General features: G+C 43.0%; 1 protein-coding gene across 1 annotated transcript in view; it reads right to left on the bottom strand.

Moving 5' to 3' along the window:
- The window catches only part of PRELID2 (PRELI domain containing 2), a 58,347-nt gene extending 35,921 nt beyond the window's left edge, over positions 1-22,426 (bottom strand). Inside the window, exons 1-4 of the mRNA XM_090288078.1 lie at positions 22,244-22,426; positions 13,031-13,088; positions 8,885-8,958; positions 7,227-7,387 (exon numbers count right to left, since the gene is read on the bottom strand). Coding sequence (XP_090144204.1) covers positions 7,227-7,387; positions 8,885-8,958; positions 13,031-13,088; positions 22,244-22,318 — 368 coding nt within the window. The 5' untranslated portion in view covers positions 22,319-22,426. The remainder of the gene's footprint in view (positions 1-7,226; positions 7,388-8,884; positions 8,959-13,030; positions 13,089-22,243) is intronic.
- Positions 22,427-26,256: the final 3,830 nt, after the last annotated feature.

Genomic DNA, 26,256 nt, shown 5'->3' with positions numbered 1-26,256 from the left:
AGGCTACTCCATTTTTCAAAGTTAGTACTTTAAGGATTCTCCCACTTTGAACACAGCATTTACATTCACCATTAGTTCCAACAACAACTTTCATTTATCTAGTGCCTCATACTCTCCAAGTACAGAGCATCCCCATTTATTATCTTATTAAACCTTTACATCCCTCTGTGAGGGAGCTCACACGAGTTATCCCTTTTGCTGGAGTCAAACGGCATGGAAGTAACCAAGTAGCAACACCGGAAGACCGTGCTAGTGCTTCCAGATGGGAACCACTATATGGAAGTTCCCAGCAAATACTATCAGACTTCCCTAGTTTGCACTTGCTCCTCTCGCCGGTTCCATCTCTTTTCACTTCCCCCTCATCATCCCCATTTCAGCCCACGAAAAGCACTATCTGCAACCCCTTGAGCAGATGGTCCTTCATCATCCATTCGACAAATGGCCATGAAGCCCCTCTGTGAGCCAAGCACTGGACCAGATAGATGCCAGAGGCACAGGTACAGCAGAACGGGACACCACAGAGGACCTGTTACATGAGAACACAAACATAAAAGGCAAGTACCTTTTGCAGAGCATCTTACTGAGCCAAAAAGAAGGCTCCCGCCCGGATGTCACATTTACACGGCCTGCTTTTCTGTCATTGGCAGTGCATTCTGATTGCTTGATCGCCCACTGGTACACTGGAAATCCAGGTCAATGTGAGCACAGGGAGTCATGTTTTGCAACAAATACAGTGACATTTATTCAGGCTATTAGATAAGTATATCTTCTAGCTTTCTACCACCAGGATTAGAGATTAGAAATAATACCTAAGTAAAGTTAACAGAGCCAGAATATTTTAATATTGCAGGGAAAGCAAGTTTGGGGGTCAACTGAAAAGGCCAGCGCTAACCATGTGGAAGTCAATGAAATGTCAGATCTGCTCCTGGAAGCAAACAAAAGATTTCAAAGCAAGAAAAAAATGGACACATGAAAATAAAATGCCCAGCAATTAGCCCCTTGAAACATGCAAATTATACTATTTGTGACTCACCAGATGAAAAGTCAAGACTTGGGATGTTTTAATCCAGGAGTTGAAAAGTTAAAAATTAAAAACATTATATACCTTATTCATTAGAATGAAGAATATTCAGAGGAGCAGCTTCGATTCTAAGGAACATTTATGAGAACTAATAACAGCTACTCATCCCATTAATTTAATCTGTGTGTAAAGTTTGTTTTGGGCTTATTTCTTTTACTACATTCCAGGAGAATAATGTTTGATAGTTTATAAAAGTTGAATCAACATGTCAGATGTGATGAATATACACTCTCCTAGGCAGCTGGGCATTTTTGAATCTCAGAAGTCAGATGTATTAGCATCAATGGATAAGCAGAAACTTAGACATGGGACGTGAAGACGTGGACCGTGAGGACTCTGAATGGAAGAATGGTCTTGTTACTCAAAAGCAAAAAACCCAGCTCTACAACGTCATAAAACAAGTCAGTATCCACTGATGGTGGTAACTTAAATCGTACTTCAAGATAACAGAAACATTATTACTTATTTCAAATACACAAACCACTACAGTGAAATAGCAAAGCCCAAGAAAATGCTTTTACAAGATGATTATCTTTTAGAATTACTTTACTTCAATAAGGTAAATTTCCATTATTAAAGACAAATCAAATGCAAGTCAGTTATATTCCCACATAGTACAATAAAAAATAAGGAACCAGAAACTAACAAATAAATGTATTTGAAAGAATAGAAGCACACCCAAAATCATAAGAAATGAAGAGGCTTATCTCAGAATGCAAGGTTTCAGGGGCAGAAACCATGACTTCTCCTTCTGAGAAATCTAGAACAATGTACTCCGTTCTCTCCACTTCCAAAAGGAAATGCCTGTGTCCCACTCTACATATTAAATAAAGCACATTCTTATAAGAGCTGACTTTTCTTTTTTTTTTTTAATTTCTATTTTCTGATCAGGCACAAGCGTCCAAGGACAAGTCACGCGTCAGCCCTGTGTCTCAGCCCCTCAGAGCACGGTGCGCAGTGCCTGGCCCACAGCGGCCACGGCCACTTAGAGGAGAACCCCGTCCCTGCCAGATGCGTGGACGGACCCCTGCACACCTTCTCTCCAGCGCTCAAATCTCACTCTGGAACTAAAACAGATGGGTTCGTCCTCCCATGACTCTCAAATTGAGCTCTTATTCCCAGAGACGGTGTGCTGAAAGAACTCAAAATCACAACACGGAACATCTTCCCGCAGCCTAACAGTAAACAGCTATAAATACTATTTCTGTATTAAGCTAATACATGCTAAAGATGAGAATCATGTGGATTTTTAGGATTCTGATAATGACAGCAATAAAGGCAATAATGCTAAGCATTAACATCTATCTATTCACTGCTCTGAGCAGGCACTGTTCTAGGCTCTGTACGTGTACTATCTATATGATTGTCACGGCAGCTCTCTGAGGTAGGGATTTTATGCCCTTCACACTGATGAGGAAACTGAGGCTTAGAGAACTGAAGTAAACTGTGGGCTTTTAACCTAAGATCTAGTCAGTGACTGCCCCTGGCTGGTTTGGCTCAGTGGATTGAGCGTCGGCCTGCGAGCTAAGTGTCGCTGGTTCGATCTTCCAGTCAGGGCACATCAGAGAAGGAAAACTCTGACTCCAAAAAACCTCCGCTGCCTTGCGGCATACCTCTTCAGGGGAAAGGCTAAGGGAGTAAACCCCGACAGAAAATCCGGAGCCGGAGTCCCTAAGGCGGTTTGACGTTGTAGTCAACACCGGCAACTCCTGCGGCGCACCTGAAGCCAAGCTGTATTGACTCCGTCTTTCCCTTGGACCCTTCAGCTGCGAAGAGAGGGGGGGGTCTGCTGCATGGGCAACAGCAGACCCTCCATATCACCCTGCCCAGGCTCTGTAGCTTCAGCTTCACTGGAGAGGACACTCCAGCATCATCGCAAGATGTCGATTCAACACGGGAGGAGACAGATACCATGTCACTCCCGAGTCGGACTGCACAGCCATTCTCGGTGGTGCAGATAGACTCTTAAGAAGCTACACCATCGTCTCTCGAGACGGACGGCTGCCGACGAGTCAGTGACTGTGGTGTAGGACATGAGAGCCTCTGCCGTCTAGAGGAGCCAGGCGGGCCGTGTGAATACAGACCTATAGACAGCTGAAGAGACAAGCCAGGTATGGAAACACATGAGGACTACGAGGCTGCTTAGCGCTGCTGGCTTTCCAGCTCCTGGTTCCTGTCCCCTAGGAGGCCAGCTCACGGATACAGAGACATCCCTATATTCATTCACAGTGGAAGTTCATATTAGATCCAAAGCGTAACAAAGACAATTGGCACTGTGGTGAAGAGGGAAAAGGGCGTGCAGTGTCTCCTCCTTGCTCGTGTACCGAGTTATTTTTGTCCACATGCCCATCCCTCTCCCATGCAGCCCTTTGGTTTCAGGGAGACCTGATCTGACCCCTAGTTCTAGGGGCCGATCCGGACTAGTCAGGGCCAATCAACCCATATCAGTCCTCTGATCCCTTTTAACAGCCCAGCAGGGAGCAGCTGATAAGTTGCCTTATACAGATCTAGAGGCAGGACTTTGGTTGGGAGGCAGGTCCTCTCCCTCTCACAGGTCCCTTTTCATCCTAAAGGTGGACAAAGTATGATAACTCCAGTTGCCACTGGCAACCATGAGGAAACCCAACCTGAATAAAGATGGATGCACAGGGGCTATGGAACCACAGGCCCCCAAGTTACGAGATAATATAGTTCCTCTGACAGGAAGGACAGTGCCATCGCCAGCAGCAGAGATTCTGGAGCCAAACTGCCCAGGTTTGAGTCTGGCTCTGACACGTACTAGTCACCTTACCTTGGACAAGTTACTTCAGTTTGTAACATAGGGATAATAATAGTTCCAATGTCACAGCGTTGTTACAAAGATTAAATACATCTATATCCATGTACATGCAGGTGTTTGTGTGTATACACACACACACATACCAAGCACTTAAAACAGTGCCTGGCATGTAGCAAACATGTGTTAAGTGCTGGCTGGCACTGCCTGAGCCAGGACTTCTGTGACTGGCAGTGAGAGGCAATGTGACCGATACAGCAGAAGGAACAGAACAAGTGCAGGGCGGCTTCTCCAGGGCACGGAGTGCCGAGCTGGGCTGCGGAAAAGTAAGATGAACGTGGAAAATATCACATCAACTCTATCTCCCGAAAAGGATATAAGCTCCGTTTCATAAAAACTGCAGGAAGAAAATGCCCAAAGAAGTTGATAAAGGAAGACAGCATATTAGAAAACTGTTGTATGGTGACAGAAACGGGGGAAAGACTGATGGGGCTCTTGCAAAAGGAGGTGCCACAATGGCAGAGACATCAACAGGAAGCCCAAACCAGATCCATGTACAGAGACAGAGCGAGGCTCAGCCAGAGTCTACAGGAAGCCCGTGGCAAGCCTGCCTCTGAACTGAGCTGACAGGCCATGCTCAGGGACAGAATGATATCTGGCTTCCCATCACACTCCCACACCTGCTAACCAACACAGAGCTTGCAGGTCTAATCTTAGACTCAGCAGCTGTGACAGTTTTTTTTTTTTTCCTTTAAACAAACTGCCCATATTTCATCTCCTGGTGCAGTGGCTAGCCATTACTCTCAAACTCCCTGGCAAAAGAGGAGAATGAAAGTCATAACATGCCCTCCTTTCTTTGCCGACCCCCAAGATTACCTCTCTTAGAATGCCTGCTGAAAGTGTCTTTCTCAATCCATGTCAAGAGCTAAGAAAATATAAGTTTCCTAGAGTCTGGAACACAGCTTTCATCACATCATCCCTTGCTCAGAAACCTTTGTGTGGCTGCTTGTTGCTAAAAAGACAAAATTCATAATCCATATGTAACTTGGGATCAAAAGCACTCTACAGTTTGCAATAAATCCATTCCTCATAAAAGTCCGTATTGCCACCAACCACTTTTCTCAGGTATTAAGTCCACGACAACTGGATTCACATCTTGGTTCGGCAACTTACTGACTGGATCACCTTGAGCAAGTTATTTAACCTGAGCTTCAAAACACTGCAGATGAAGAGTTCGGCTTTGGCCTTGACATAGCAGGTGTCAATAAATATTGGCCTACTGTGTCAGGACTCTGAAGGACAGTGTTTTGGAGAAAACAAGAATATAACAAACCAAAGAAAAAAGAAGTGTAATCAGTCATATCTTTCTATAGCAGAATCTGGTAATATGTATTATAAAAATATAAAACGAACAGAGCCTTTAACCTAGAATCCCATTTTGCTCCATCTACTTTAAAAGGCCATTGAATAAGTGGGGAAATATGTAATCATAGGGATTTCATCACAGCATTGTTTATAAGAGCCAAAAACCTAAATGCCTATTATAAATGGGGCCAAGAAAATCATGTACACTATTGCTAGGTGATGAAAATTATTTTTTTCCAGAACTGTTAACTATTTTTTACAAGAATGCATGTATCATTTTTTCCAGAATCAGAGTGACTATTTAAAAAATAAGTTATAAAAAACACACAAAGGAAGAAGATCCTAATGGATGTTTACCCTGGACTTTCATGGCCAATTATTTTATACCTCCTTGATGAAGGTTGGTTCAGCTTTTCAGGCTGACCAATGGCCAGAATAATCTGAGAAAACTGAGGCTGAAACAAAGTATATGAAATGAAAGACTTATGTTTTTTTTGCATAAAATGAGACAATTCTGTGTCCTTTTAAACTTCTATATACAAAAAAAAAAAAAAAAAAAAGCTCTATTTCTCTGGCTATATTTAATCACAAATATCTAAGTTCTATGCGAGGTTCTTGTCCAGACTGAAAAAACAAAAAACGAAAAAAAAACTAGTGGGTCATTCAAAGCAAACCCGTCAGATGCTATGAAGACCTGGCATTCACACCCATTCAGCACATGGCATTCTGGCATTACCATGGCACATCTAGAATTATGGGGAGCAGTAACGATCTGGACAAGTGATAGAGCTTTAGAATGGATTTAAGATTTTTGGTTTAGTTATTTGGATTAGAGGGCCTTAATATTTCCATTAAAATAATAGGTACTAATTTTTAAAAAGTTCAAACCACATAGAATACCAAAAAGCACAGTAAATTATCCTCTGAAGTCACAGTTCACAGCTTTTGGTGTCATATCTAAGAAACCACTGCCTAATCCAAGATTACAAAGATTTACACCTATGTTTTCTCCTATGAGTTGTACAGTCTTAACTCTTTAATTTAGGTCTTTGATCCATTTTGAGTTAATTTTGTATTTGGTCGGGGGTAGAGAGCCAACTCCATTCTTTTGTTTGTGAATATTCACTTGTACCAGCACCATTAGTTGAAAAAAATATTCTTTCCCCATTCAATTGTCTTGGCATATAACTTTTAAAAATGTACCTAAAATGATCTATACCTTGATTGTGGCAGTGGTTATACATTTGTATATATGTTTGTCAAAACTCAAAGAACTGTACACTATGAAGAATAAATTTTATTATAAGTAAATAACATCTCAATAAACCTGAGAATTAAAAATCCTGCTTTAGAGAAACATTCACATATAGCACTGCTGGGGATCACCTGCCCTACCAATATTGCAGTAGTTTGTAATAAAAAGAAATTGAAAACCACCAGAATGTTTGTCAAAAAGGAAAAAGCTAAATAGAATATAGTATCATCATAAGGTTGAAGATGATGCAACAGTTCAAAGGAATATGCTAATATTTTATACTTATAATAGGTAAAAGTTTAGAAACATTCTATTAAGCAAAAAACGTAAGGGCACAATGATTCACACAAAATGAAAGTGTGTATGTATAAAAAGACATACAAAACCATAGTATACTGGCTCTGTGAGTATACATGTAAGAACCTAAAGGCACCTCTTAAAAGTCTAGAAAAATACTGAGCACAGTGATAATACAGTGATAATACTAATTGCCTCTGGAGAAAGCAAAAGACATCAGGATTTAAGAGGATGGCCAGAAAGGCATTGAGCTCTTTCATTTCCCTCCAAAGGGAAATCTATTCATTAATTACTTGTGTGATTAAAAAAATAATGTGAATTTATGTGAGTTGTAAACAGGAGTTAGAAGTATGAAATCATAGCTTTTTAATACATGTGCTCATCTGTGCATCCCTGCACCCACCCTCCATGTACACACACATATTCGTGCATACGCACAGAGGTGATCTTACCAATTTGGGTTCTCCACACTTTCGCGAAAGACAGACTCTTCCTTCATGGATGCATACTGGGTCCATGTGAGGCAGTGGCTCTGTATAGCCATGTTTCTCTCCTGAGGATTGAGCCACGATTCCTCTTCTAACTGGATATTGGGTAGCTTTAAAATGTTCACCTGTCCAACAGAGGGAAGAGCTTTCTCAGTTTAGGAAGAGCAGGCTACATGAGGAGTGTCCCCAGAAGTCCTTTCAGTCTTAGATAATTAAGAGGACAAGTGATCCTGATCTATGGACGAGTGCTCACCAATGGCTGTAAGTCCCTGATAAGCAAATGCACTACGACCTTACTAAATGCTGGTGAGGACATGCAAATGGCCCAGGATTTATGCAGGCTGCACAGTCTGGCCCGAGTTCCCTACTGCTAAACACAAAACAAATTACCAGCCTCCTCCAGGTCTCCGCTAGGGCTGGTTACAGCCTTCTTAAATTGATGGATTCTAATTGGACCCACTTACAGGTTCACGTGCAGGATGATAGCAGATAAAATATTTTCTTCATTTTAAATTCTGTTCAATAACTAGAAAGTATGCTTTCCTAGTGGAAGAGACATGGAGAACTACAAAGGCAGAATTGTGCAAGTCAGAGGCATCCTTAAATTATTTAAGAATTGAGATACAACACAAAGTTGAATGCCTTTTTAAATAATAGATTCAAGGCATGTATATAGGGCAAAGGCCGGCAGGGCACACACTCTGGAGAAAGCCCTTAATAATTTGCTGCGTATATTGCAACACATTTTACCATCTGAAAAATAAAATAAAGTTCATTTTCATTGTCTTATCACCTTTCTTTTCACACAAGAACGTGACAGTGTCTTAATTCGTGATAACAAGTGGCAGAAGCCATCACTTATTCTATGAGCAGCTCAGGAATGTAATTTGCAAGCTAATGGGCGGGAGCCCAGCCAGGTTCCACATCACTCAAGAATCACTTCCGGATTGAAACAATCATCTGAGACATTTTGAAAAGTGTGAATCAGGATGCTCTCCTCTTACTCCTAAAGATTCTAAGCAATGTGATTAAAAATTTCCACTTACCTTTTTCCCAACAATCGCCAGTGTGCTGAAGGATTTCAAAGAGAGAAAACAATCTGCTATCGTGAAGTCAACCACGACACCCTCATTTGCAGAAACACACACAAAAGGGCTTACAGACAGCACTGAGACATTACACTCCCTGAAATAACGGTTGTGACAGTGGAATAGAAACTGAAGCTTTAATCTCCCTCACGAAAGATCTCACTTAATATTTACCATCTGCCCACCTCTGATCATTCTTACCTGAGGGTCCTATCTAACCATGGGCAGATAAGAAAAAATGGTCTGTTCATGTAAAATGTCTGAAGTATCTAAAATAACTGTAGACCAGCTCTATGTCCACTGAGAGCCCTCCACAAAGGACTGAGACACGAAAATAGAGGAAAATACTATCTCCGGTGGCATCTGCCAAAACTGAGGTTGGAAATGACAGACCTTTCTCCCTCTGAAGGGCTATGAGGTAGGACAGCTGGGGAAGTTCTAATGCTCCTTTCCATCATAAAATGCTCTTTGCACGACTATTGGAAAATGACCCAATGCTACACCAAAGGTGATAAAATTTTGAAATGAATTTACCTTTCTTAAAATTTCTGGAACCACATTTCGACAGATTGCTATCCTCTTTCTATAGATGATCCCTGTTGACGAATCTAGAAACAGAAAAGTTTTGAACTCAAAAAAATGTTTAAGAAAATGTACTCTTAAGATCAATAAAACTTTTAATGTCAACCTCAATTTTCTTGATGTAGAAATCCTAAAGAAAACATTTAACTCAAAACTTAGTGTCTCTGATCACTTTTCTGGGCCAGGTCACTCCAAATAGACTTATCTGTGACCAAGGAATATATGTAAAACAGCTATTCACAAGTTCACACTCTAAAGCCAAGGACGAAAGAATCGCAAATTGGTCACTGCTATGAACTATCAATGTCAACACTCCAATGACAATGGCCAATGACCCTCCTGCTCAACTCCAACAAAGAGAATGTTTTAACAAAAAAGAGAGAGAGAATCTGATTCTGCCATCTTCTGCACCAAACACGTTTTCAAGCCCAGATTTCTGGCTACAAAATTTAAACTTATAATTAATTATATTAGGCATACTTTTCTCTCATAGGCTCCCTATAACTGGAACAACTCTGCTTTGGAAGGAAGTTTCCAGAATATCACCAGGGATGTAAAAAAAAAAAAAAAAAAATCAATAAATGTGACTAAAGAAAAAGAAGACCACGTTAGAAGAAAAGGTAAACTTTGAAGTGCTGTCGTTTGCTCTGTGAATTACCGTGACTCAGGCACACTCTACAAGGTTTCTCCTATCTCTGGCCACAGGAGCCCTACACCATGGTGCAAACAAGCTTCTGATTGATTGTTCTGAAGCTGCTGAGAGGGTAAGAATCTGGTTTGCCTTCCCTGCCAATGGGCACCCCGCTGGCCACCTCACCCAGCGTTGGCAGCACATATCCTTGAAATGGACTAGCACTCCTGGTGGCCAAGACGCCCTTGTCAGTGGCAGAAATCATAATTAATGTTCCTACACCACTCCAGAATACATACATTGTTCTCCCATTTGATAGTCACAACAAGCTGAACACAAGTTTATTATTTGCCCATTGAACAAATGAAGACATTGAGGCTACAAAAAGTTAAGATTATATAGATAGTAACAAAATCAGGACTGGAAATCAGATTTCTCTGATGCCAAATAACAAGTTTCTCCCACACTGAGTGCAGGTACCTGAGAAAATGGTTTTTTAATATATATGTAAGAGTTATAGTGCAGAAAATAACCTCACAAGCAAAAGTCAGTTTTCTGCTCACCGAGCACACAGAAAGTCTCAAAATCACGTAATGAACAGTAGCATCTCATACACTTACTCAGGAGACTCAGGAACATGTTAGACTGGGGTGTGGTGTCTCCAAAGGTTTAGACATTGATTATGTTCATCACTACAACTCCTTGCATGGCCCTGTTCTCAAGTTCAAATACTGAGAGTGAAAATGCTTCCGCAGGAGATGTGAGTGACAGAGAACAGTCAAGACTCCCTTATTTCTGTCCAGGGGTCAGTAAATATTTTCGGTAAAGGGCCAGATGGTAAATGGTTTAGGTTTTGTGAGCCATGTAGTCTCTGTTGCAACAACTCAGATCTGCTGTTGTCACAAGGAAGCAGCCGTTGATAAAATATAAACAAACAGGTACAGCTGAGTGCCAATAAAACATTTTTGATGGGACTTCCGGCCAATATGGAGGCGTAGACAGACGTGCTGTGTCTACCTCCACAACTAAGAAGGAGTACAACTACCTCAAAACTGGAAACAACCAGAAGTTCCAGAAAATCAAACTGCATGGAAGTCCAGCAAACAAAGATATAAAGAAGAAATACTCATCCAGACAGGTAGGAGGTGTGTAGCCAGGGCGGAGAAAACATGGTGTGGTGGTGGCAGCAGCAGGCCGGCAGAAAGTGCAGTCACACGTTTTAAAAAGTCAGGAGGGACACCTGGGGAGCATTCTCAGCTCCTCACTGGACCTCGCAGCTCACTGTCCCAGCACCAGGGAAAATCAAGCCTCATTGCTTCTGACTGTGCAGACCAGTGGGGGTAGGGGTGGAGGCAGAAAATTCCAGTCTCAGCAGAGTCTGCTTGTTTAAAGGGCCCCCACAGTCCTAGAACATCCGCAGACCCAACCACTCTGGGAACGAGGGCCAGGGCAGCAGCCAGAGGGGTGCCAGTCCAGTGCGGAAGTGGGAGAGGTGCCTGGAAAAGGGGCAAGTGCTGGGCAGGCGGCATTGTTCCCTCTTGGATCCCTCCCCCACACACAGGGCCACAACGTGGTGAAACAGGTTGCCCTGTACTGATGAATACCTAAGGCTCTTCCCCTTATAACGTAACAGGTGCGACAGCTCTATGTAAGACACAGAGGCAAACAAACACAGGAGCCTGTCAGAATGAAGAGACAGAGAAGTATGGCCCAAAAGGGGGAACGGATCAAGGTTCCAGTGGGAGAACTAAGCAACGAGGAGATAGCCAACCTCACAGATGAGGAGATAGACAACATAACAGACACAGAATTCAAAACACTGGTGATAAAGATGCTCGCAGGCTTGACAGATATGATTGAGTATGGCAAAAGCATAAGGGAAGAAGTGAAGGCTATGCTAAATGAAACGAAGGAAAATCCACACAAAACCAATGGTGGATTGAACCAGGGTTCAATTCAATGATTTGGAACTTAAGGAAGAAAAAAACATTCAACCAGTGCAGAATGAGGAAGCAAAAATTGAAAAAAATGAGAAAAACTTCCCAAATTTTGCGAAGGAGATGGACATACAGGTCTGGGAAGCATGGAGGGTCCTGGGCGAGCTGGACCCAGAGGGGACCACACCAGGACACATCATGATTGAGATGTCAAAGGTGAAAGATAAAGACAGAGTCCTGGGGGCAGCGAGAGAGAGGCAGAGAGTTGCCTACAGGGGGGTGCCCATAGGACTATCTGCTGATTTCTCAGAGGACACTTTCCAGGCAGGACGGGACTGGCAAGCAGTATTCAATGTGATGAAAAGCAACCTGCAACCAAGATTACTCTATCCAGCAAAGCTATCGTTTGGAATGGAAGGGCAGATGAAGTGCTTCCCAGACAAGGTGAAGCTAAAGGAGTCCATCATCACCAAGCCATTATTATATGAAATGTCAAAGGGACTTACTTAAGAAAAAGAAGATCAAAACTATGAACACTAAAATAACAACAAACTCACAACTATCAACAACTGAATCTAAAAAATAAAAACAAAATCCAACTAAGCAAACCAGAATAGGAACAGAATCATAGGTATGGGGATCATCTGGAGGGTTATCAGCTGGGATGGGGGAGGGGGAACCAGGTGGGGGAGCAATGGGGATATGGTGCAGGGATTAGGAAGCATCATCGGTTGGTACAAAATAGACAGGGGGAAGTTAAGAATAATAGAGGAAAGAGTGAAGCTAAAGAACTTATATGCACAACGCATGGACATGAACTAAGAGGGGTGGGATTGCTGGACGGAAGGGGGGTATTAGGCAGAGGGGAGCAAAGGGGGAAAAGAATTGGAACTACTGTAACAACATAATCAATAAAACATACTTTAAAAAATTTTTAAAGTAATAATTTTAAAAAATTTATTGACAACAACAGGCCACACAAGCATAATTTATCAACCCCTAGTCTAGTCAATACTGAACCATATCAAGTGCAGGTGAGACTCCATAATCTAAACACTTGACAGTCACATCTCATATACATGCTATTAATCACATCCATTTACCTTCTATAAAATGATATATGAATATGTTATAGGGATATAGCCATGCGACCTTGGACAAGGACAAGTTATTCCTTTCTCTACCTTGGTTTCTTTGTTCATTAAATAGGAGTGATAATAATACCTACCCCATATACTGTTCTGAAGATTAAATGAGTTAATAAAAGAAAATATGCCTGGCACTTATTAAATGCTCAAAAACAGTAGCTGTTATAATTGTCGTCTGTGATTAATTGAGGGAGTGACAAGAGCACAGGAGGCCAGCCTTCAGCCGCTGTAGGTGCTGGTGCGCTTTTCCATCAGTCACCTCAAACACAGAAGCACATCCGTTTAAAGCGTAACAGGCCATACGCACACAAACACACATCTTTACAAAAATCAGCATCACCTAATGATCATTGCTGGAGTGAGGTCAAGTTAGAGAACTTACCTCTTCTCTCCTCCAAGGTTTTTACAGAGATGACATTTTTATCCATAGGGTTGGGATACTGAAAGAAAGCACATAAGGAAGTATTACCATCCATCTTTTTCCAAAGTGAGTTATTTTAAAGCAGGAACAGGAAGTGTTTTCCAAGCAGTGTCTCAGGCCAGTTTTCTGTCAAGAGTCTTAAATTTACTGCTTCAGCCTCAGTAAGTGAGATGCTCTCATCAGCTGGGCATTAAGAAAATCTAGGAGGAACCTTCCTCAGACCCTCGATACAGACGGGGAGGTTAGATTAGTCAATAAATAATATCATTAATACTGAACCAACCTTATTAAATCAAGAGTGTTCTTTTGTGCCAGGCACTGTGCTGAACACCTTACTTGCACAATCTGTTTAAATCCCTTAACAGCCTCTTCGTTGTGACCGGGTTGTGTGATAGCATTATCCCACCTTTCAGAAATGGAACCTGAATAAAGGTCAGAGAGCTAGGATCACCCGGCTAGTGAGTGGCAGAGTCAGGGAATTAAACCAGGCCTCATGCAGAGCGAATTCCTTCACTGCTGCCCTTTACCACCGCCTGGTAGCTGGGTTAACCTCACAGGAGTATAATGATAGAAGTATCCTCGTGGTCTATGCCAGGTCCTCAATAAATAGTTTACTTAGTGACTAAATTCCCCTGGAAGACCATTTGGACATAAGGCTGCTGAAAGCTTCCAGGCAGTTTATATACATTATTTCAGCTAAATTCTCAGAAGTACCCCATGAGATATACACTGTTTTCCCCTTTCACATGTGATAAATAAGGCTCAGATAAAAGTAAATAATTTGCTCAAAATCAGCCAGCTAATGAGTGCCAGGGCTGTCACTTACCCACAGACGCTCTCCGTTGCCTTCAAAGCCTGTCCATCTAACCCACACTCAAAGCACCTCGGTCACTCAGATCCAACCCTTTCCACTGCTCAGATGCAAAACAAGAGACTTGGGGAGCAGAGTGCCTTCCTCAAAGCCACAGGACAGGGTGGCTGCTGAGGGCCTGCCGAGCGCCCGTTGGGCCCTTTCCCCAGAGGTTTAATGCTTCATCATGAGATCAGATCTGAAAATTACAGAAAGTCTTATCCTAGACCTCACAAACTGCTAAGGGAGAGATGAGAGCAGCCAACTTGAACTGTAAGCCTTCTGAACCGCAGGAAATAGTATGAAAACTCAGTAAGCATGGGTCTCCCCAACCCTGCACACTTGCATGCATGCATGCGTGCGTGCGTGCGAAAGGGGTTGACTCACTGACTGTTGAGGTTGATTGACTGACTGTTGGATTTTCAGGGAAAAGAATCCTACACTTTCACACATTCTTAAAGATATCTGCAGCCCCAAAAGTCACTGGATTAGACCAGAGGCTCTATGAGAGCAGGAACATCATCTGTTTAAGTCGCTCCTGTATCTCCATCACCTAGCACAGTGCCTGGCACATAGTAGGGACTCAATAAATACTTGCTGAATGAAGGAATGATTTGGAAGGCCTCGCGGACCTCACGGGTCAGTCTGGAAAATAAATCTCACTTTGTAATTGGGGACCAATCTGTGAAGACCAATCTTGGTCCTCAGCAGCCTCACACCTCATCACGCCACGTGCCACAAAGTGTAACTCACACTGCCTGACTGAATACTGTAAACACAACGTAAGTTGTAGAAAATTACTAAACTAAATTATGAAACAGGCTGGACTTGCAATCACCAGCGAAGGAGAGCGATCAAAGTTTTCAGTTCTTATTACTTCATTATCATTCAAATTCCTAGAGTATAATAAACTCAGAAACTTCACACTTTTACATCATTGTTATATTTGTTTATTAAGTAAAATGGTGTCAATTTAAACTATTTATTCTTCATTCAAAATTTTTTTCAGTAACTACCATGCTAGGCACTGTACCAAGCACCAAGAATATAGCAATAAAACAAATAAAGCTGTAGCCACTTAGAGAGCTCACATGTTAGTTTGGGGGAAAAAATCTTATATATGTAATATATATATATACATATATATGTATATATGTATATATATATTCAGACTACGGAATAATAGGGAGGTGAAAAATTGCGAGAGACCACTATAAAATAAATACTTAGGGGTCACCCATTAGAAAATGCTTGTACATAAAAAAAAGTAAAATGAAAGCTTTTTAACCAAACACAAGAGATCCTGAACAATTCACTCTAATAAAATCATCTGAAAGAGTCAAGTCATTTTCCTATGCAGCTGCTTCTGGAATTGGATAGACATGAGCCTCAAGTTTCCCTACGACAATGGGAAAAGAAATTAGAGGTTTGTTTACAATAGCCATATACCATGACATAAAAGGCGTAAGTTTGAACTTTTTAAAAATTAAGAGTTTAGTGTGCTGAGGCTCCCCCTACCTGGCATTAATGGGAATGATCTGACATCATCTTGTAACTTGAATACCATGATTTAATTCACAAAAATGTATCTGAAGTCAGATAGTAAGGAGTTGAGAGAGGAACAGATGCTCAGAGGGTCACCACCAATAATGTCAATTTGCGGAGACAGGAAGCACGAGACCAGGTTTTTCTGGACATCTTTCCAAAAAGTGTGACAGTGGGATGGACCAAGCTAGGTCAGGATCATCCCACTGAAGACTAATTGGGTATTGACTCTGCCTGTGCAGGGTGCTACAGTAGAAGTGGCCATATGTGTTATCTCACTTAGTCCACTCCAAAACAAGAAAAACTATTAACAAGAGCTAAGATAAGGAGTCTTTGTGTTAAAAACATGATGGCGGAAAGCCTACATGCAAGCAGTGTCACCTGGGATTTTTCCAGTCCCTATTCTGCACTAGAAACTCTCATAAAAGTGAATGGGTCTGATGACCCTGATACCTTTCAAAGACCCTTGCCACCCTGGGAGCTGGCTCAGTGGGTCACAAAATGCAGTGGCATAAGAATTACTGCATGGAGCTGGGTACATTCCCCACGCACGCCACATTTTCTGGGTGACTGAAGAGATTTTTTAAGGTATATCTGACTTCATTTTGAACTTATGATTTTCACTTTCTTCACAGAATGCATAAACTAACTCCTTTCCCCAAGATATTGATCTACAGCAAATAACCACTATACATTATATGTATGTAACAGTCTAACAAGAGGAAAATGTAGACTCACCTATATTGTTGTATACCTTACTTCCTTTTATTTTTTACACATTAAATAATAGTTAAGAGGCCAGCCCAGTTGGTGTGGCTTAGTGGCTTGAGCGCCGGCCTGCGAACCACAGGGTAGCTGATTCGATTCCCAGTCAGGGCACATGCCTGCATCATGGGCCAAGTCCCCAGTGGGGGGGCGGGGGGGGTGCAAGAGACAACCATACATTGCTGTTTCTCTCCCTTTCTTTCTCCCTCCCTTCCCCTCTCTCTAAAAATAAATACATTAATTAATTTTTTTTTAAGTTGAGGCCAAAAACTTGCAAAATACTTGGTAAAAAACAAAATATACGCTAAAACAAAAACATAGCTATGAAAAGTGAGAGGCCAAGAAATTGAGTCCATCTAATTCTAGGAATGACTTTTAATACATTTGTGGGAGGAGCTTCATGAAGATATCCTATTTATCTTTCTTATGTAAAGCTGAAAACATATATATAAACTTTCATACAGCCTACTCTTAATACAATAAGGAGTAAGATATCAACCTTCCAAAAAAGCTCAGAAGTCAATGCCTGCCTTTTACAATACACTCCCCTCTTCCCCAACTCCTCGGAGCGAGAGAGAGAGAGAGAGAGAGAGAGAGAGAGAGAGAGAGAGAACCAATGACCGCAAAAGGAGTCATTGTTTACCAGTTTGCAAATGGCATGATCCAGGAGAACAGAAGGAAGCAGTTGAGCTAACAGATCTGTATGATTAGTCCTGCAAAGACTACTAAAATATGTCTGGTATATTAACACATCTGTTTCATAAGCACTAAGGGAATCTTCGCTACCCAGGCTGCTCCCAAACAGTACATGCAAAGGGGCGGACCTGCTAAAAAGAGAGCTGGTGTTTAGCTACACAAAGAAGTCACCATGGGCTATGCTAAATTCTGTTTATGAGCTACATACAATAGTCTATCTCACAGGAAAAGCAACACTAATATTACACCAATATCAAAGGGGTCACTGATGAATAAAATTGCGATGATAAAGGACTAGCCATGCATGTTTAAGTCAATAGATATTTTGAATGGCCATTCATTGGCCTTCCAGGCCAGTAGGATGCTGAAGTAGAAAGAACAAAGGACAAGGAGCCTAGACGTGCAGACCACGATGCTGCCATCTGTGCAGCAGGGTGGTGGGCCACCAGATGAGCCTCAGAGGCCCTCTGGCTGGGCAGCTACCATTCTAAACAAAGGCCAACCACCATCACATCACCCTCACTCATGCAAAAATGCCCTCATAATTGGAAATGACATAATGAAGTTCTTTAGAAGGAATAGTTTATACTTGTGGCACAAAGGAAAAGGCTCTTATCTCAATATTAAATGCATACATAAACCCAATGTCTAATCTTCTCCTAGTAGAATTGAGGATAGGAAGGTAAAAGGGAAGAAACACTACTACAGTGTGAGCCAAAAGATCAACAACCATCAGGTGAAACTAGGGTTCAGCCCAAATATTTCAGGAACCCTGCAGGGAGAGATGATACAGTGTCAAATGTGCAAGGGGGAAGAAATAGGATCAGAAATGGAAATGTTATTAATTACCAAATCAACCTTCTACTCTAAATGGAAATAGTCACTCATAAATCCGCTTTATGATTTTAAGTGTAAACACTCAAACCATTTTGTTCAGCACATCTAGAATAAATAAAACCCGAGGCCACTGTATTAAAACAAAGAAATTATTTTAATCCGTCCACTTTATTACAGTCCACAAAGTAAGGACATATTACTGAATGCCACACTGACTTGGTCTGAAATTAAATAAGGCTAAATCCCAGAAGTGTGTGTTCTTTCATTCATTCATTCACTCAGTAAGGATCTGTTGAGTCTCTACTATGTTCCAGAATCTCTTTGGGTACTTGGGATACATCAGGAACAAATAACAAAATCTCTGCCCGTGAAGCTTACGCTCTATTCACAAAGACTCTTTTGCCTATAGCATAAAAACAAATAAATAAACCAGCCTACAGTAAGAAAAAACTGTAACTTCTCTGGCCTCATTTGAGAATAAACAAGAATATCCAATCAACACAATGGCTCTGGGTCTTTTCTAATGACCTTAAATTTTAGGTAGAAAGTCTTTGAATCCAGGCCATGAAAGGCAAGTCCATTAAACAGATGCATGTGGGTCTCCAGAAATGAGTGAGAGCCTAGATCACTACATTTATCTATGTAATTTTATGCTCACTTTGTCATACAAAGTAAACAATATACACCGTCAAGTGCTTTGACACTATAGTTCATGGAAAGCACAGCTTAGCATTTGAGGAGCAAACCATTTTGTGTTTCATGGTATCCCCATGAAGAGTTCATTGAGAAATACTAGACATATTTCATGAACAAAGAGTACTGCGTTTGTTTTCAAGGTGCCATTTAGCTTTGAAAGCATGTAGCTAACATTCTGCCTGTGGTATCCAACAGGCAGGTATAAGAAGAGCAAATATTTCTCAGGTTCTAAAAATAGTAGTATATTATAACTAGTAGGGCAAGTCCTAACATACCAAAAGCCATAGATCAGTAGACTCTATTTAAAACAGAACCTCCTCAGTGCTGAAGAGGCTTCAAACATACCATTGTGCAAAATCAGGTTAATGCTTCCCAGAGATCCTCGCACGGCTGTCCCTTCTGCCAAGTGCTTTCCTTTGAAGACACTACATAAGGATTTTTTTTTTTTTTAGTGTATTTTGCCGAAAAGATCATTCTTACTACTTCGGGCTTATAAAAAGCTTATGCTTGTCAAACTGTTCAATGTTTGCTCTTCCCAACAATCCTGGGAGATGGGAGGGGGTTGTGGCATCCACAGATGAGACATTAAGACAGCAGGGCTGCCTCACACCGTTGTGCACACCGCTCACTGCACAAGGCTCCCGTGGGCCCAGGGCTACAGCCGCCCGCATGTTTTTTCTAACTTGCAGAACGGGCCCATTTACTCTCCTCTAGCTGTTTACTGTAAGCTTGTGGACCAGAAGCCCTGGACGATGTCTCTCTAATTTGCACAAGGGCACTGCATCGGCTGGTGACAACTGTTCCCCAAGGCCACCCGAAAACTGCTTTTAATGGGGACAGCACAATGACTGAAACCCAGGTCCACTACTTCCGGTTCGTGGCTCGCAACACTGTAAGATGAAAATTCTCACAGCCATTGGGTTTACTGATGTTTCAGAAATAGGTTCATAGCCCCTCCCAGGGATCTGTGAAGGCTGCTTTTGAATAGAGAAAATGGAAGTGTAGTGTCGTCTATACTGTTAACACTGTGCCATCACTAGGCCTTTTCTGCAAATGTTCTTCCCTTTCCCTACCCCTGCCTTCCACAAGGTCCTCCCGGGTCTTTATTTACCATGAGCCAGGCACTTTGCTAAGTATTCTATAAGAACTCTTCCAGACCCTAATGAATGCAGCTAGGTGACCTCAGCTTACAGCACATGGCACATCAAAACCTCCCAGCTGAGCCCTGTCAACCACAGAATCACGAGAATTAAAATTCTAACATCGTTTTAAGCCACTAAATGACAAGGGTGATATGTTACACTGCAACAGGTAACCAAAACACTGTATTTTCTCATCCTATCATACAGCAAAACTATATCCTTATCACGGGCACAAAAGGTCCACCCAGATGAATAAACCCTGAGAAGACTGTGGACAAAAAGAAACTGAGATTGGACAAAAAGCATAGCAGAGTTGATTCTGAAACATTTTACTCCCTCAATACAATTGGTCCTCTGTATCCAACCTACTGTGGATTAAAAATCATCACACACACACACAAAAAATCTCAGAAAGCTCCAATAAGCAAAACTTGAATTTGCCACACACTGAGCACTATGCTGAATCCATGCAAATGGAGTGATGTACAGGCACACCCTACTGTAGCTTATATGCAAATATAGTTTATATGCAAATACTACATCATTTTTAATAAGGGACTTGAGCATCTGTGGATTTTGGTATGGAAGGGGGTGGTGGATTGTGAACCAATCCCCCGGGAATAGCAGGACTTCAGGAGGCCTCCCTGCTATGTTCAGTCACAGCACCATGAACTTTCCCTGTATAAACACACATCATGAATTGAAATTCTGTTCATCTGTTGATCATTTATTAATGTCACTCTCATCCATGGGAGACCATCAGCTCCAAGAGAAGAGAACCCAGCACACAGAGGAAAAGTATTTCTAAACTCCTGTTGAATGAAAAAAAAAAAAAAAAGCATTTAGACCAGAATCTTGACACATGCTGAGCACTTCAATGAGAGCCTGGCATTATGCTCCGTGCTTCTGCGTGAACGGGCCCTGCCCTGGAGATGCTTAGAATCTAATAAAGGTAAAAAGCACTTGCAGAAGTAACTATCCAACACTGGAAGGTGGTCAGTAAGGCCTAGACGAAGTGCCCCTCTCGTTCAGACAAGGCAGAGATCGCTTCTGGACGAGGACAACGCAGAAAGGCTTTCCAAGGAGCAGTGGCATTTGAGGGACCACCTCCAAAATGCCAGTCCTAACAGGAAATGGGGGCCAGCTACTTCATTTGGGCCCAGAAGTCTGGCCTAAGGCAAGGACTACACCAGATCCGAAATTCATGCTTCGTTCATTTATTCATTCAACACTCACCAGACTTTTTTATTGAGCACCTAGTAGGTGCTAGGCACTATTCTAGATACTGGAGGCCAATGAACAGTAACAAACTGGCATTGCCCCTAAGCAGGCCTCAACGGTGGTATCATGTTCACCAGATTCCTGCTCACTCCTCTGTGACCTGGGCCTCTAACTTCGTCATCTCAGCTAATAAAAATAAGGTGTTATCACTGAAAAAACTCACCTCCCTCCCCCAACATCTCCCTTAGTTTTGCTTCTGAGTAGCGTATGGAACACATGGCCTGGTGGCTGCTGCTTAATGCAAACTCCTGAAATCTTGCTTAAGAACGTGAAAGCTGAAGGGAAACCTAGAAGTGCTCTGGTACAACACTCAGCTTAGAAGCAGACGCTGAGGCCTGCACAGAAAATGACCTTTGACCAAGGTCATCAAGTGAATTAACTGAAGGCAAAGCCAGACTAGAGTCCGGGGGCCCCACCTCCCAGGTCTGGGTGCTTTTAATTTTTCAAAGAAATTTCCCATTCTCCTATCACCAGGAGCCACAGTCCCAGGAAAAGTCTTTGGGATAAAGAGGGCCACTGAGGACTGAGGCTAGGGTGCTCAGTCCTAGTAGTGCACACAAGAGCATTTAGAGGCCTTACTAAGCACCAGTCACTGTGATAAGAATTTTGCATGAATTATTTCACTCGATTCCTCACAGCGAACCCTTCGAGTTGATACCCTTCGAGGTGATACTATGATCTTCCCCATTTCACTGATTACAAAACTAAGTCACAGAGAGGGTAGCCAGCTGCCCCATGTCCCACAGCTGTTCAACGAAAGAGCAAGTGGGAAGGGGGTGGAAAGAACGCAGTGAACTAAGACGACGGCTGCAATGGCCCCTCTAGCTTTTAAGGGGTCACTGATGTCCTAGACAGATCGACCAGTCCTACACAGCCTCAACCGGGCTCCAAACTTGGGTTTTCTGTCACTCCCCATAAGCGTCTCTCTCCCCCCTCCCCCCTGGAGCAGTGAGCGTGTGAGGCCGAACGCGGAGCCTCTCCCTCAGCCAGAGGGGGGAGCCTTCGAGGAACAGCACATCCTGGAGGCGGAACCGCAGCTGGAGGGGGGGGTGATGAGTGCGGGCTTCCGCGAGTGGAGGGGAGTGGGGAGAAGAGAGGAAAGGGAACGAGGGGTGACAATGAGGGGAAGAGGAGAGAGGGGACAAGGGTGGAGAAAAAGGACAAAGGGGACCAATAGGGGACAAAAAGGGAGAAGAGAGGGCACGAGGAGACGGGACGGAGAGGGGAGGTGGCGACGGGGGAGACTGGGGGAGGAGCGAGAGGACAGCGGCGGGAAGCCGGCGCCCCGAGTGCAGGCAGCTGGCCGGACCGAGACGGCGCGGGAGGACACGAGCCCCCGCCGGACCCGAGCGGATCAGGTACCTTTCGGAGGAAGCTGGCGACCACCTGCTCGAAGGGGTATTTGTACACCTGGTGCACGTCCACAGTGACCCCCATCCCCGCGCGCGGCGGCCCCACGCGCCCGCCACACCTCCGCGAGCGTAGGGCACCCGAGCTCCGCCCTGGCCGCGGGCGCCCAAACGCGATCGGCCGAAGGGGCGTAGGGTTTTCCCTCCTTTTTCAAACTTTCGAAACTTTATTGTCCACTCGGAGAAACAGACAAGCGGTCACACCCCCGCCCTCTTCCGCCAGCTTTCCGTGTGGGCTGCAGGGCCTGGCAGGCGCGCGCAGAGCGCGCGGGGTCCCGGGCGCCTCAGCCTGGAGGCCCCAGGAGCACCCTGGGCGCCTTGCAGACCGAAGTTGTCGGCCCTGGAGCTGCCACGCCTTGCGCGGAGCCTTGGACTTTGGGAACTTGTGCTTTTGTGTCATCTCCTGGTCTGGCGTCACATCGTAAGCCTTAAGCTGCTGTTGGCAGCCCTGAAAAAGTAACAAATATGGTAACTACTCTCCGCCCGCCCCAAGCTTAGGAGCTGTAACATAACTCTTCTCTGTGTTAAGTGCGGTGTGACAAAGGCCGACAACTGCGTTGCTCACAGGACCCGGGCAGCTGCGTCCCAAGCACAGTAAAAATTGCCCGTGTCACCTAGAAGTGTCCGGGAAGTAAAGAACTGGGGCTTAGCGTAGCTGGCTCCAAAAATTCCTTTGATTCTTAAAGATTAAATGCCATGGAACAAGGAACAAAGGGGTACAACAAGAATTTTGAGTTTTCTTCACTGGGACAGTGCAGATTTTAGGAGCAAGTGAATCCATTCATTCAATGAGTTAATCAGCATATTACTTACTGAATACCTACTACGCACCAAGCACTGTGGAAGGCACTGGATTCAGCGGTACATAAAAGTCAGTAGGATGGGTAAGCCCTGTGACTTAACATCCAATTAACAGAACAGGAAAATAATGGATTAAAGTTACAGAGGGTAGGTAGGGCATGGTGTTACCTAGAATGAATAAGGAAAGTCCGTGAGGTGGAGATTTACATTTATAATTTTCTAATCCCACATGCCCCTGACACACAGGGGTCACTCTAGTCTGGCAAAAGCCTAGCCTTGGATAAATCCAGCTGTCCAGTCACTCACTGCTTCACCCCAGCTGCTGGATTAGGCTGCGGAAAAATATATACCCGCTGCTACCAGGCTTCCTTTGAGTTCATAACCACTAACCTCAAGGGGCTTTTTCATAGTGCTGGACAAAAACACTACATTTCTCTAATCCATTTATTGTTCCACAGTCCTCCCACCTCAAACCACCACTACTGCCTTCCCAGCCTCTGTCCAAGTGAGTATCTTGCTTTCTTTTTCACTCAGTAAATAGGAAACCACATCTATCTACCCACCTGTCCAGACACCCCGCTTTCTCTCCAGTTCTTCTGGATGAACTGTCGGTACTTAACTGAAGGCCAGGCTCTCCACTTGCCCACTGAACCCAGCAGTGGGCTGGCAAGGGGTTAACAAACAGCTCTCGGGCCCTGATTTCTAATGCTTGCGATTTCTGTGGCTTACATCCTCCCACCATGGCTAATTTCAAACCACCAAAGAGATGTCACTAAACGTGGCATTCGGAAGACAAGCATAGGAGTGCACCGTTGTGTGGCATTTCCACCAGCCACGTACAGTAGACACAACCGCAAGAACATAGATCAAGGCAAAGGCAGGAACATACTTAGGAAGGGGTGAGTTTTGAATACCTATTACCTTTTAATATATAGTTTATCTAATTGTAAATTTATAAAATCTAATAATAACTATACTTAACCAGCTAGCAGGATTCAGAACACAGTACCCCAAAATACAGCATCTTGGCATATTGAACATTTTAAGCTGAAGGAGTTTGATAAAAGAGCAGAAACAGAAAGTTCTCTCTGACCTTCCCTTCCCTTCTGCCCTGAAGCCTGTCATAAAACCTGGCTGTGAGAAGTGCCCTCTCTATACCCAGAAGAAAGGCGCATACTTAACATCAGGTGGAGGGTTCACAGGAAGAATCTGAACAAATAGGACTTGCTAAGTTTCCCCCAGTTTATACATTTCCCTCATACTCTTTATTCTATCATATTGCTACATGACTCTCCACTTTTCATCAAGCCTAGCATAAAAACACTCAGCTTCTACCGTTTCTACAGGACTTTATTGCTTTACAAAGGCTCCTTATCACAGAAAACTTATGGTTAGCAAATGTTCATGCTTTTCTCCTGTGTATATGTTCTTGTCAGTTTAATTTTCAGACCCAGCCAGGGACCCTCAGAGGGTCAAGGAAAACTTTTGTGTCCCCTACACAGCAATATGGCATCACTAAAAGTTCCTTGTCCTCTTTCTTATTCAAGGACGTCTCTCTAGTAATAGCTCCCCCTCTTTCTTACATCATCAGTTTTTGCCTCTACTGGATCGTTCCAAACAGCACGTAAGTACAGTACAGTAGTCCCTCTCTATATCACAGTTCGCTTATTGTGGCCTCACTGTACCACGGGATTTTTAAAAATATATTTAATAATTTATCGCGGATTTTTCCCTGTATCGCAGGATTTTGCAGTACTGTATATGTATGTTGTTAAAGTTACATAGGTTTAAGAGTGTAGAATATGTTTAAGAACATAAGTAGTGTTTATAAAAGTGTGGAAAAGGTTAATAAGGGAGTGGGAAAGGTTAATAAGGGACTGGGAATGGTTTGTAAGTGTGTGGGAAAGGTTTATAAAGCCTTAAAAAATATAGAAATACAAAAATAAATGTAAGGTTCCTACTTTGTGGATTTTCACCTGTTGCGGGGGATCTAGAATGTTATACCCACGATAAGCCAGGGAGTACTGCATACCGTGATTTCTTCCACCTTAAAACATCTACTCTTAATCCCCTATCTTCCTCCAGCTCTATTCCAGTCCTCTACTCCATTTTGCACCTCAGAAAAGTTGCTTATTAGCTCTCGAACCTACGAAGCTTGGGCCCCTGCCACTCCACTGAAACTACGATGTTAAGGTCAACAATTGTTAAATTGCTAAATCCAATACAGTCATATGCCACTTAATGACAGGGAGATGTTCTTAGCAACGCATCCTTAAGCAATGTTGTTGTTGTGCAAACACAGAGTTCACATACACAAACCTAGACGGCATAACCGACTACCCGCCTAGGCTCTAAGGCACAGCCTATTGCTCCGAGGCCACGACTGGCACAGCATGTTACTGTGCAGAACAATGGAGATTAAAATGAAGCACAAGAAAAAATGATGTAATCGAGAGACATGGTAAACATGAGGTGCATGAGGCTGCTGCCAGCATTACACGACACACTGTTTTACAGCAAACTTATATACTAGAAAGGGTATGCTTCAAAATAAGAATAAAAGGTATAGTCAATACATAAGCCAGGAACATAGTTGCTTATTATCATTTTCAAGTATTATGTTTACTCCAGCATCACCACAAGCACGTGAGTAACGTGCTGCGCTAGAACGTCATGAGGGCTGAGATATCACTAGGCAGTAGGAATTTTTCAACTCCATTATAATCTATGAGACCCATTGTAAATGGGATCCATCATTGACAGAAACATTGTTCATGGGCACATGGCTGTCGTTAATTCTTAATCCCCACCTTACTAAACCTACGGGCAGTATTTCCTTGAGGAGTGCGATGGAGCTTTATATGTTGAATGTATGTATAAAGCAACTCTACGATATCACCAACCCCTTCTTACAGAAAAAAAAAAATTCTCCCTGGGGACTACACTGGCTCATACAGGAGAAATAATTTACTTGCTGGAGTTTAAGGTGCCTGTACCTGAATCTACTACCAGAGAGTAGCTGGAGACAGAGTGTGAAACAGAAGCCTCCCTGCCAAGCTGGGCCCTGTGCCCCACTCCACTGTGACCACCGATTTCTTCCAGAATGTATCCTTGGGCAGCTGCTCGCCAACTCCTAATTAACTGGCCACTAAACGCCAAGGTTGT

This window comes from Furipterus horrens, unplaced genomic scaffold (genome assembly GCF_987537825.1).
Source record: "Furipterus horrens unplaced genomic scaffold, mFurHor1.1.pri manual_scaffold_10, whole genome shotgun sequence".
NCBI lineage: Eukaryota > Metazoa > Chordata > Mammalia > Chiroptera > Furipteridae > Furipterus > Furipterus horrens.
Note: the sequence above shows the minus strand (reverse complement) of the source record. Positions and strands in the feature narration are given on the sequence as shown.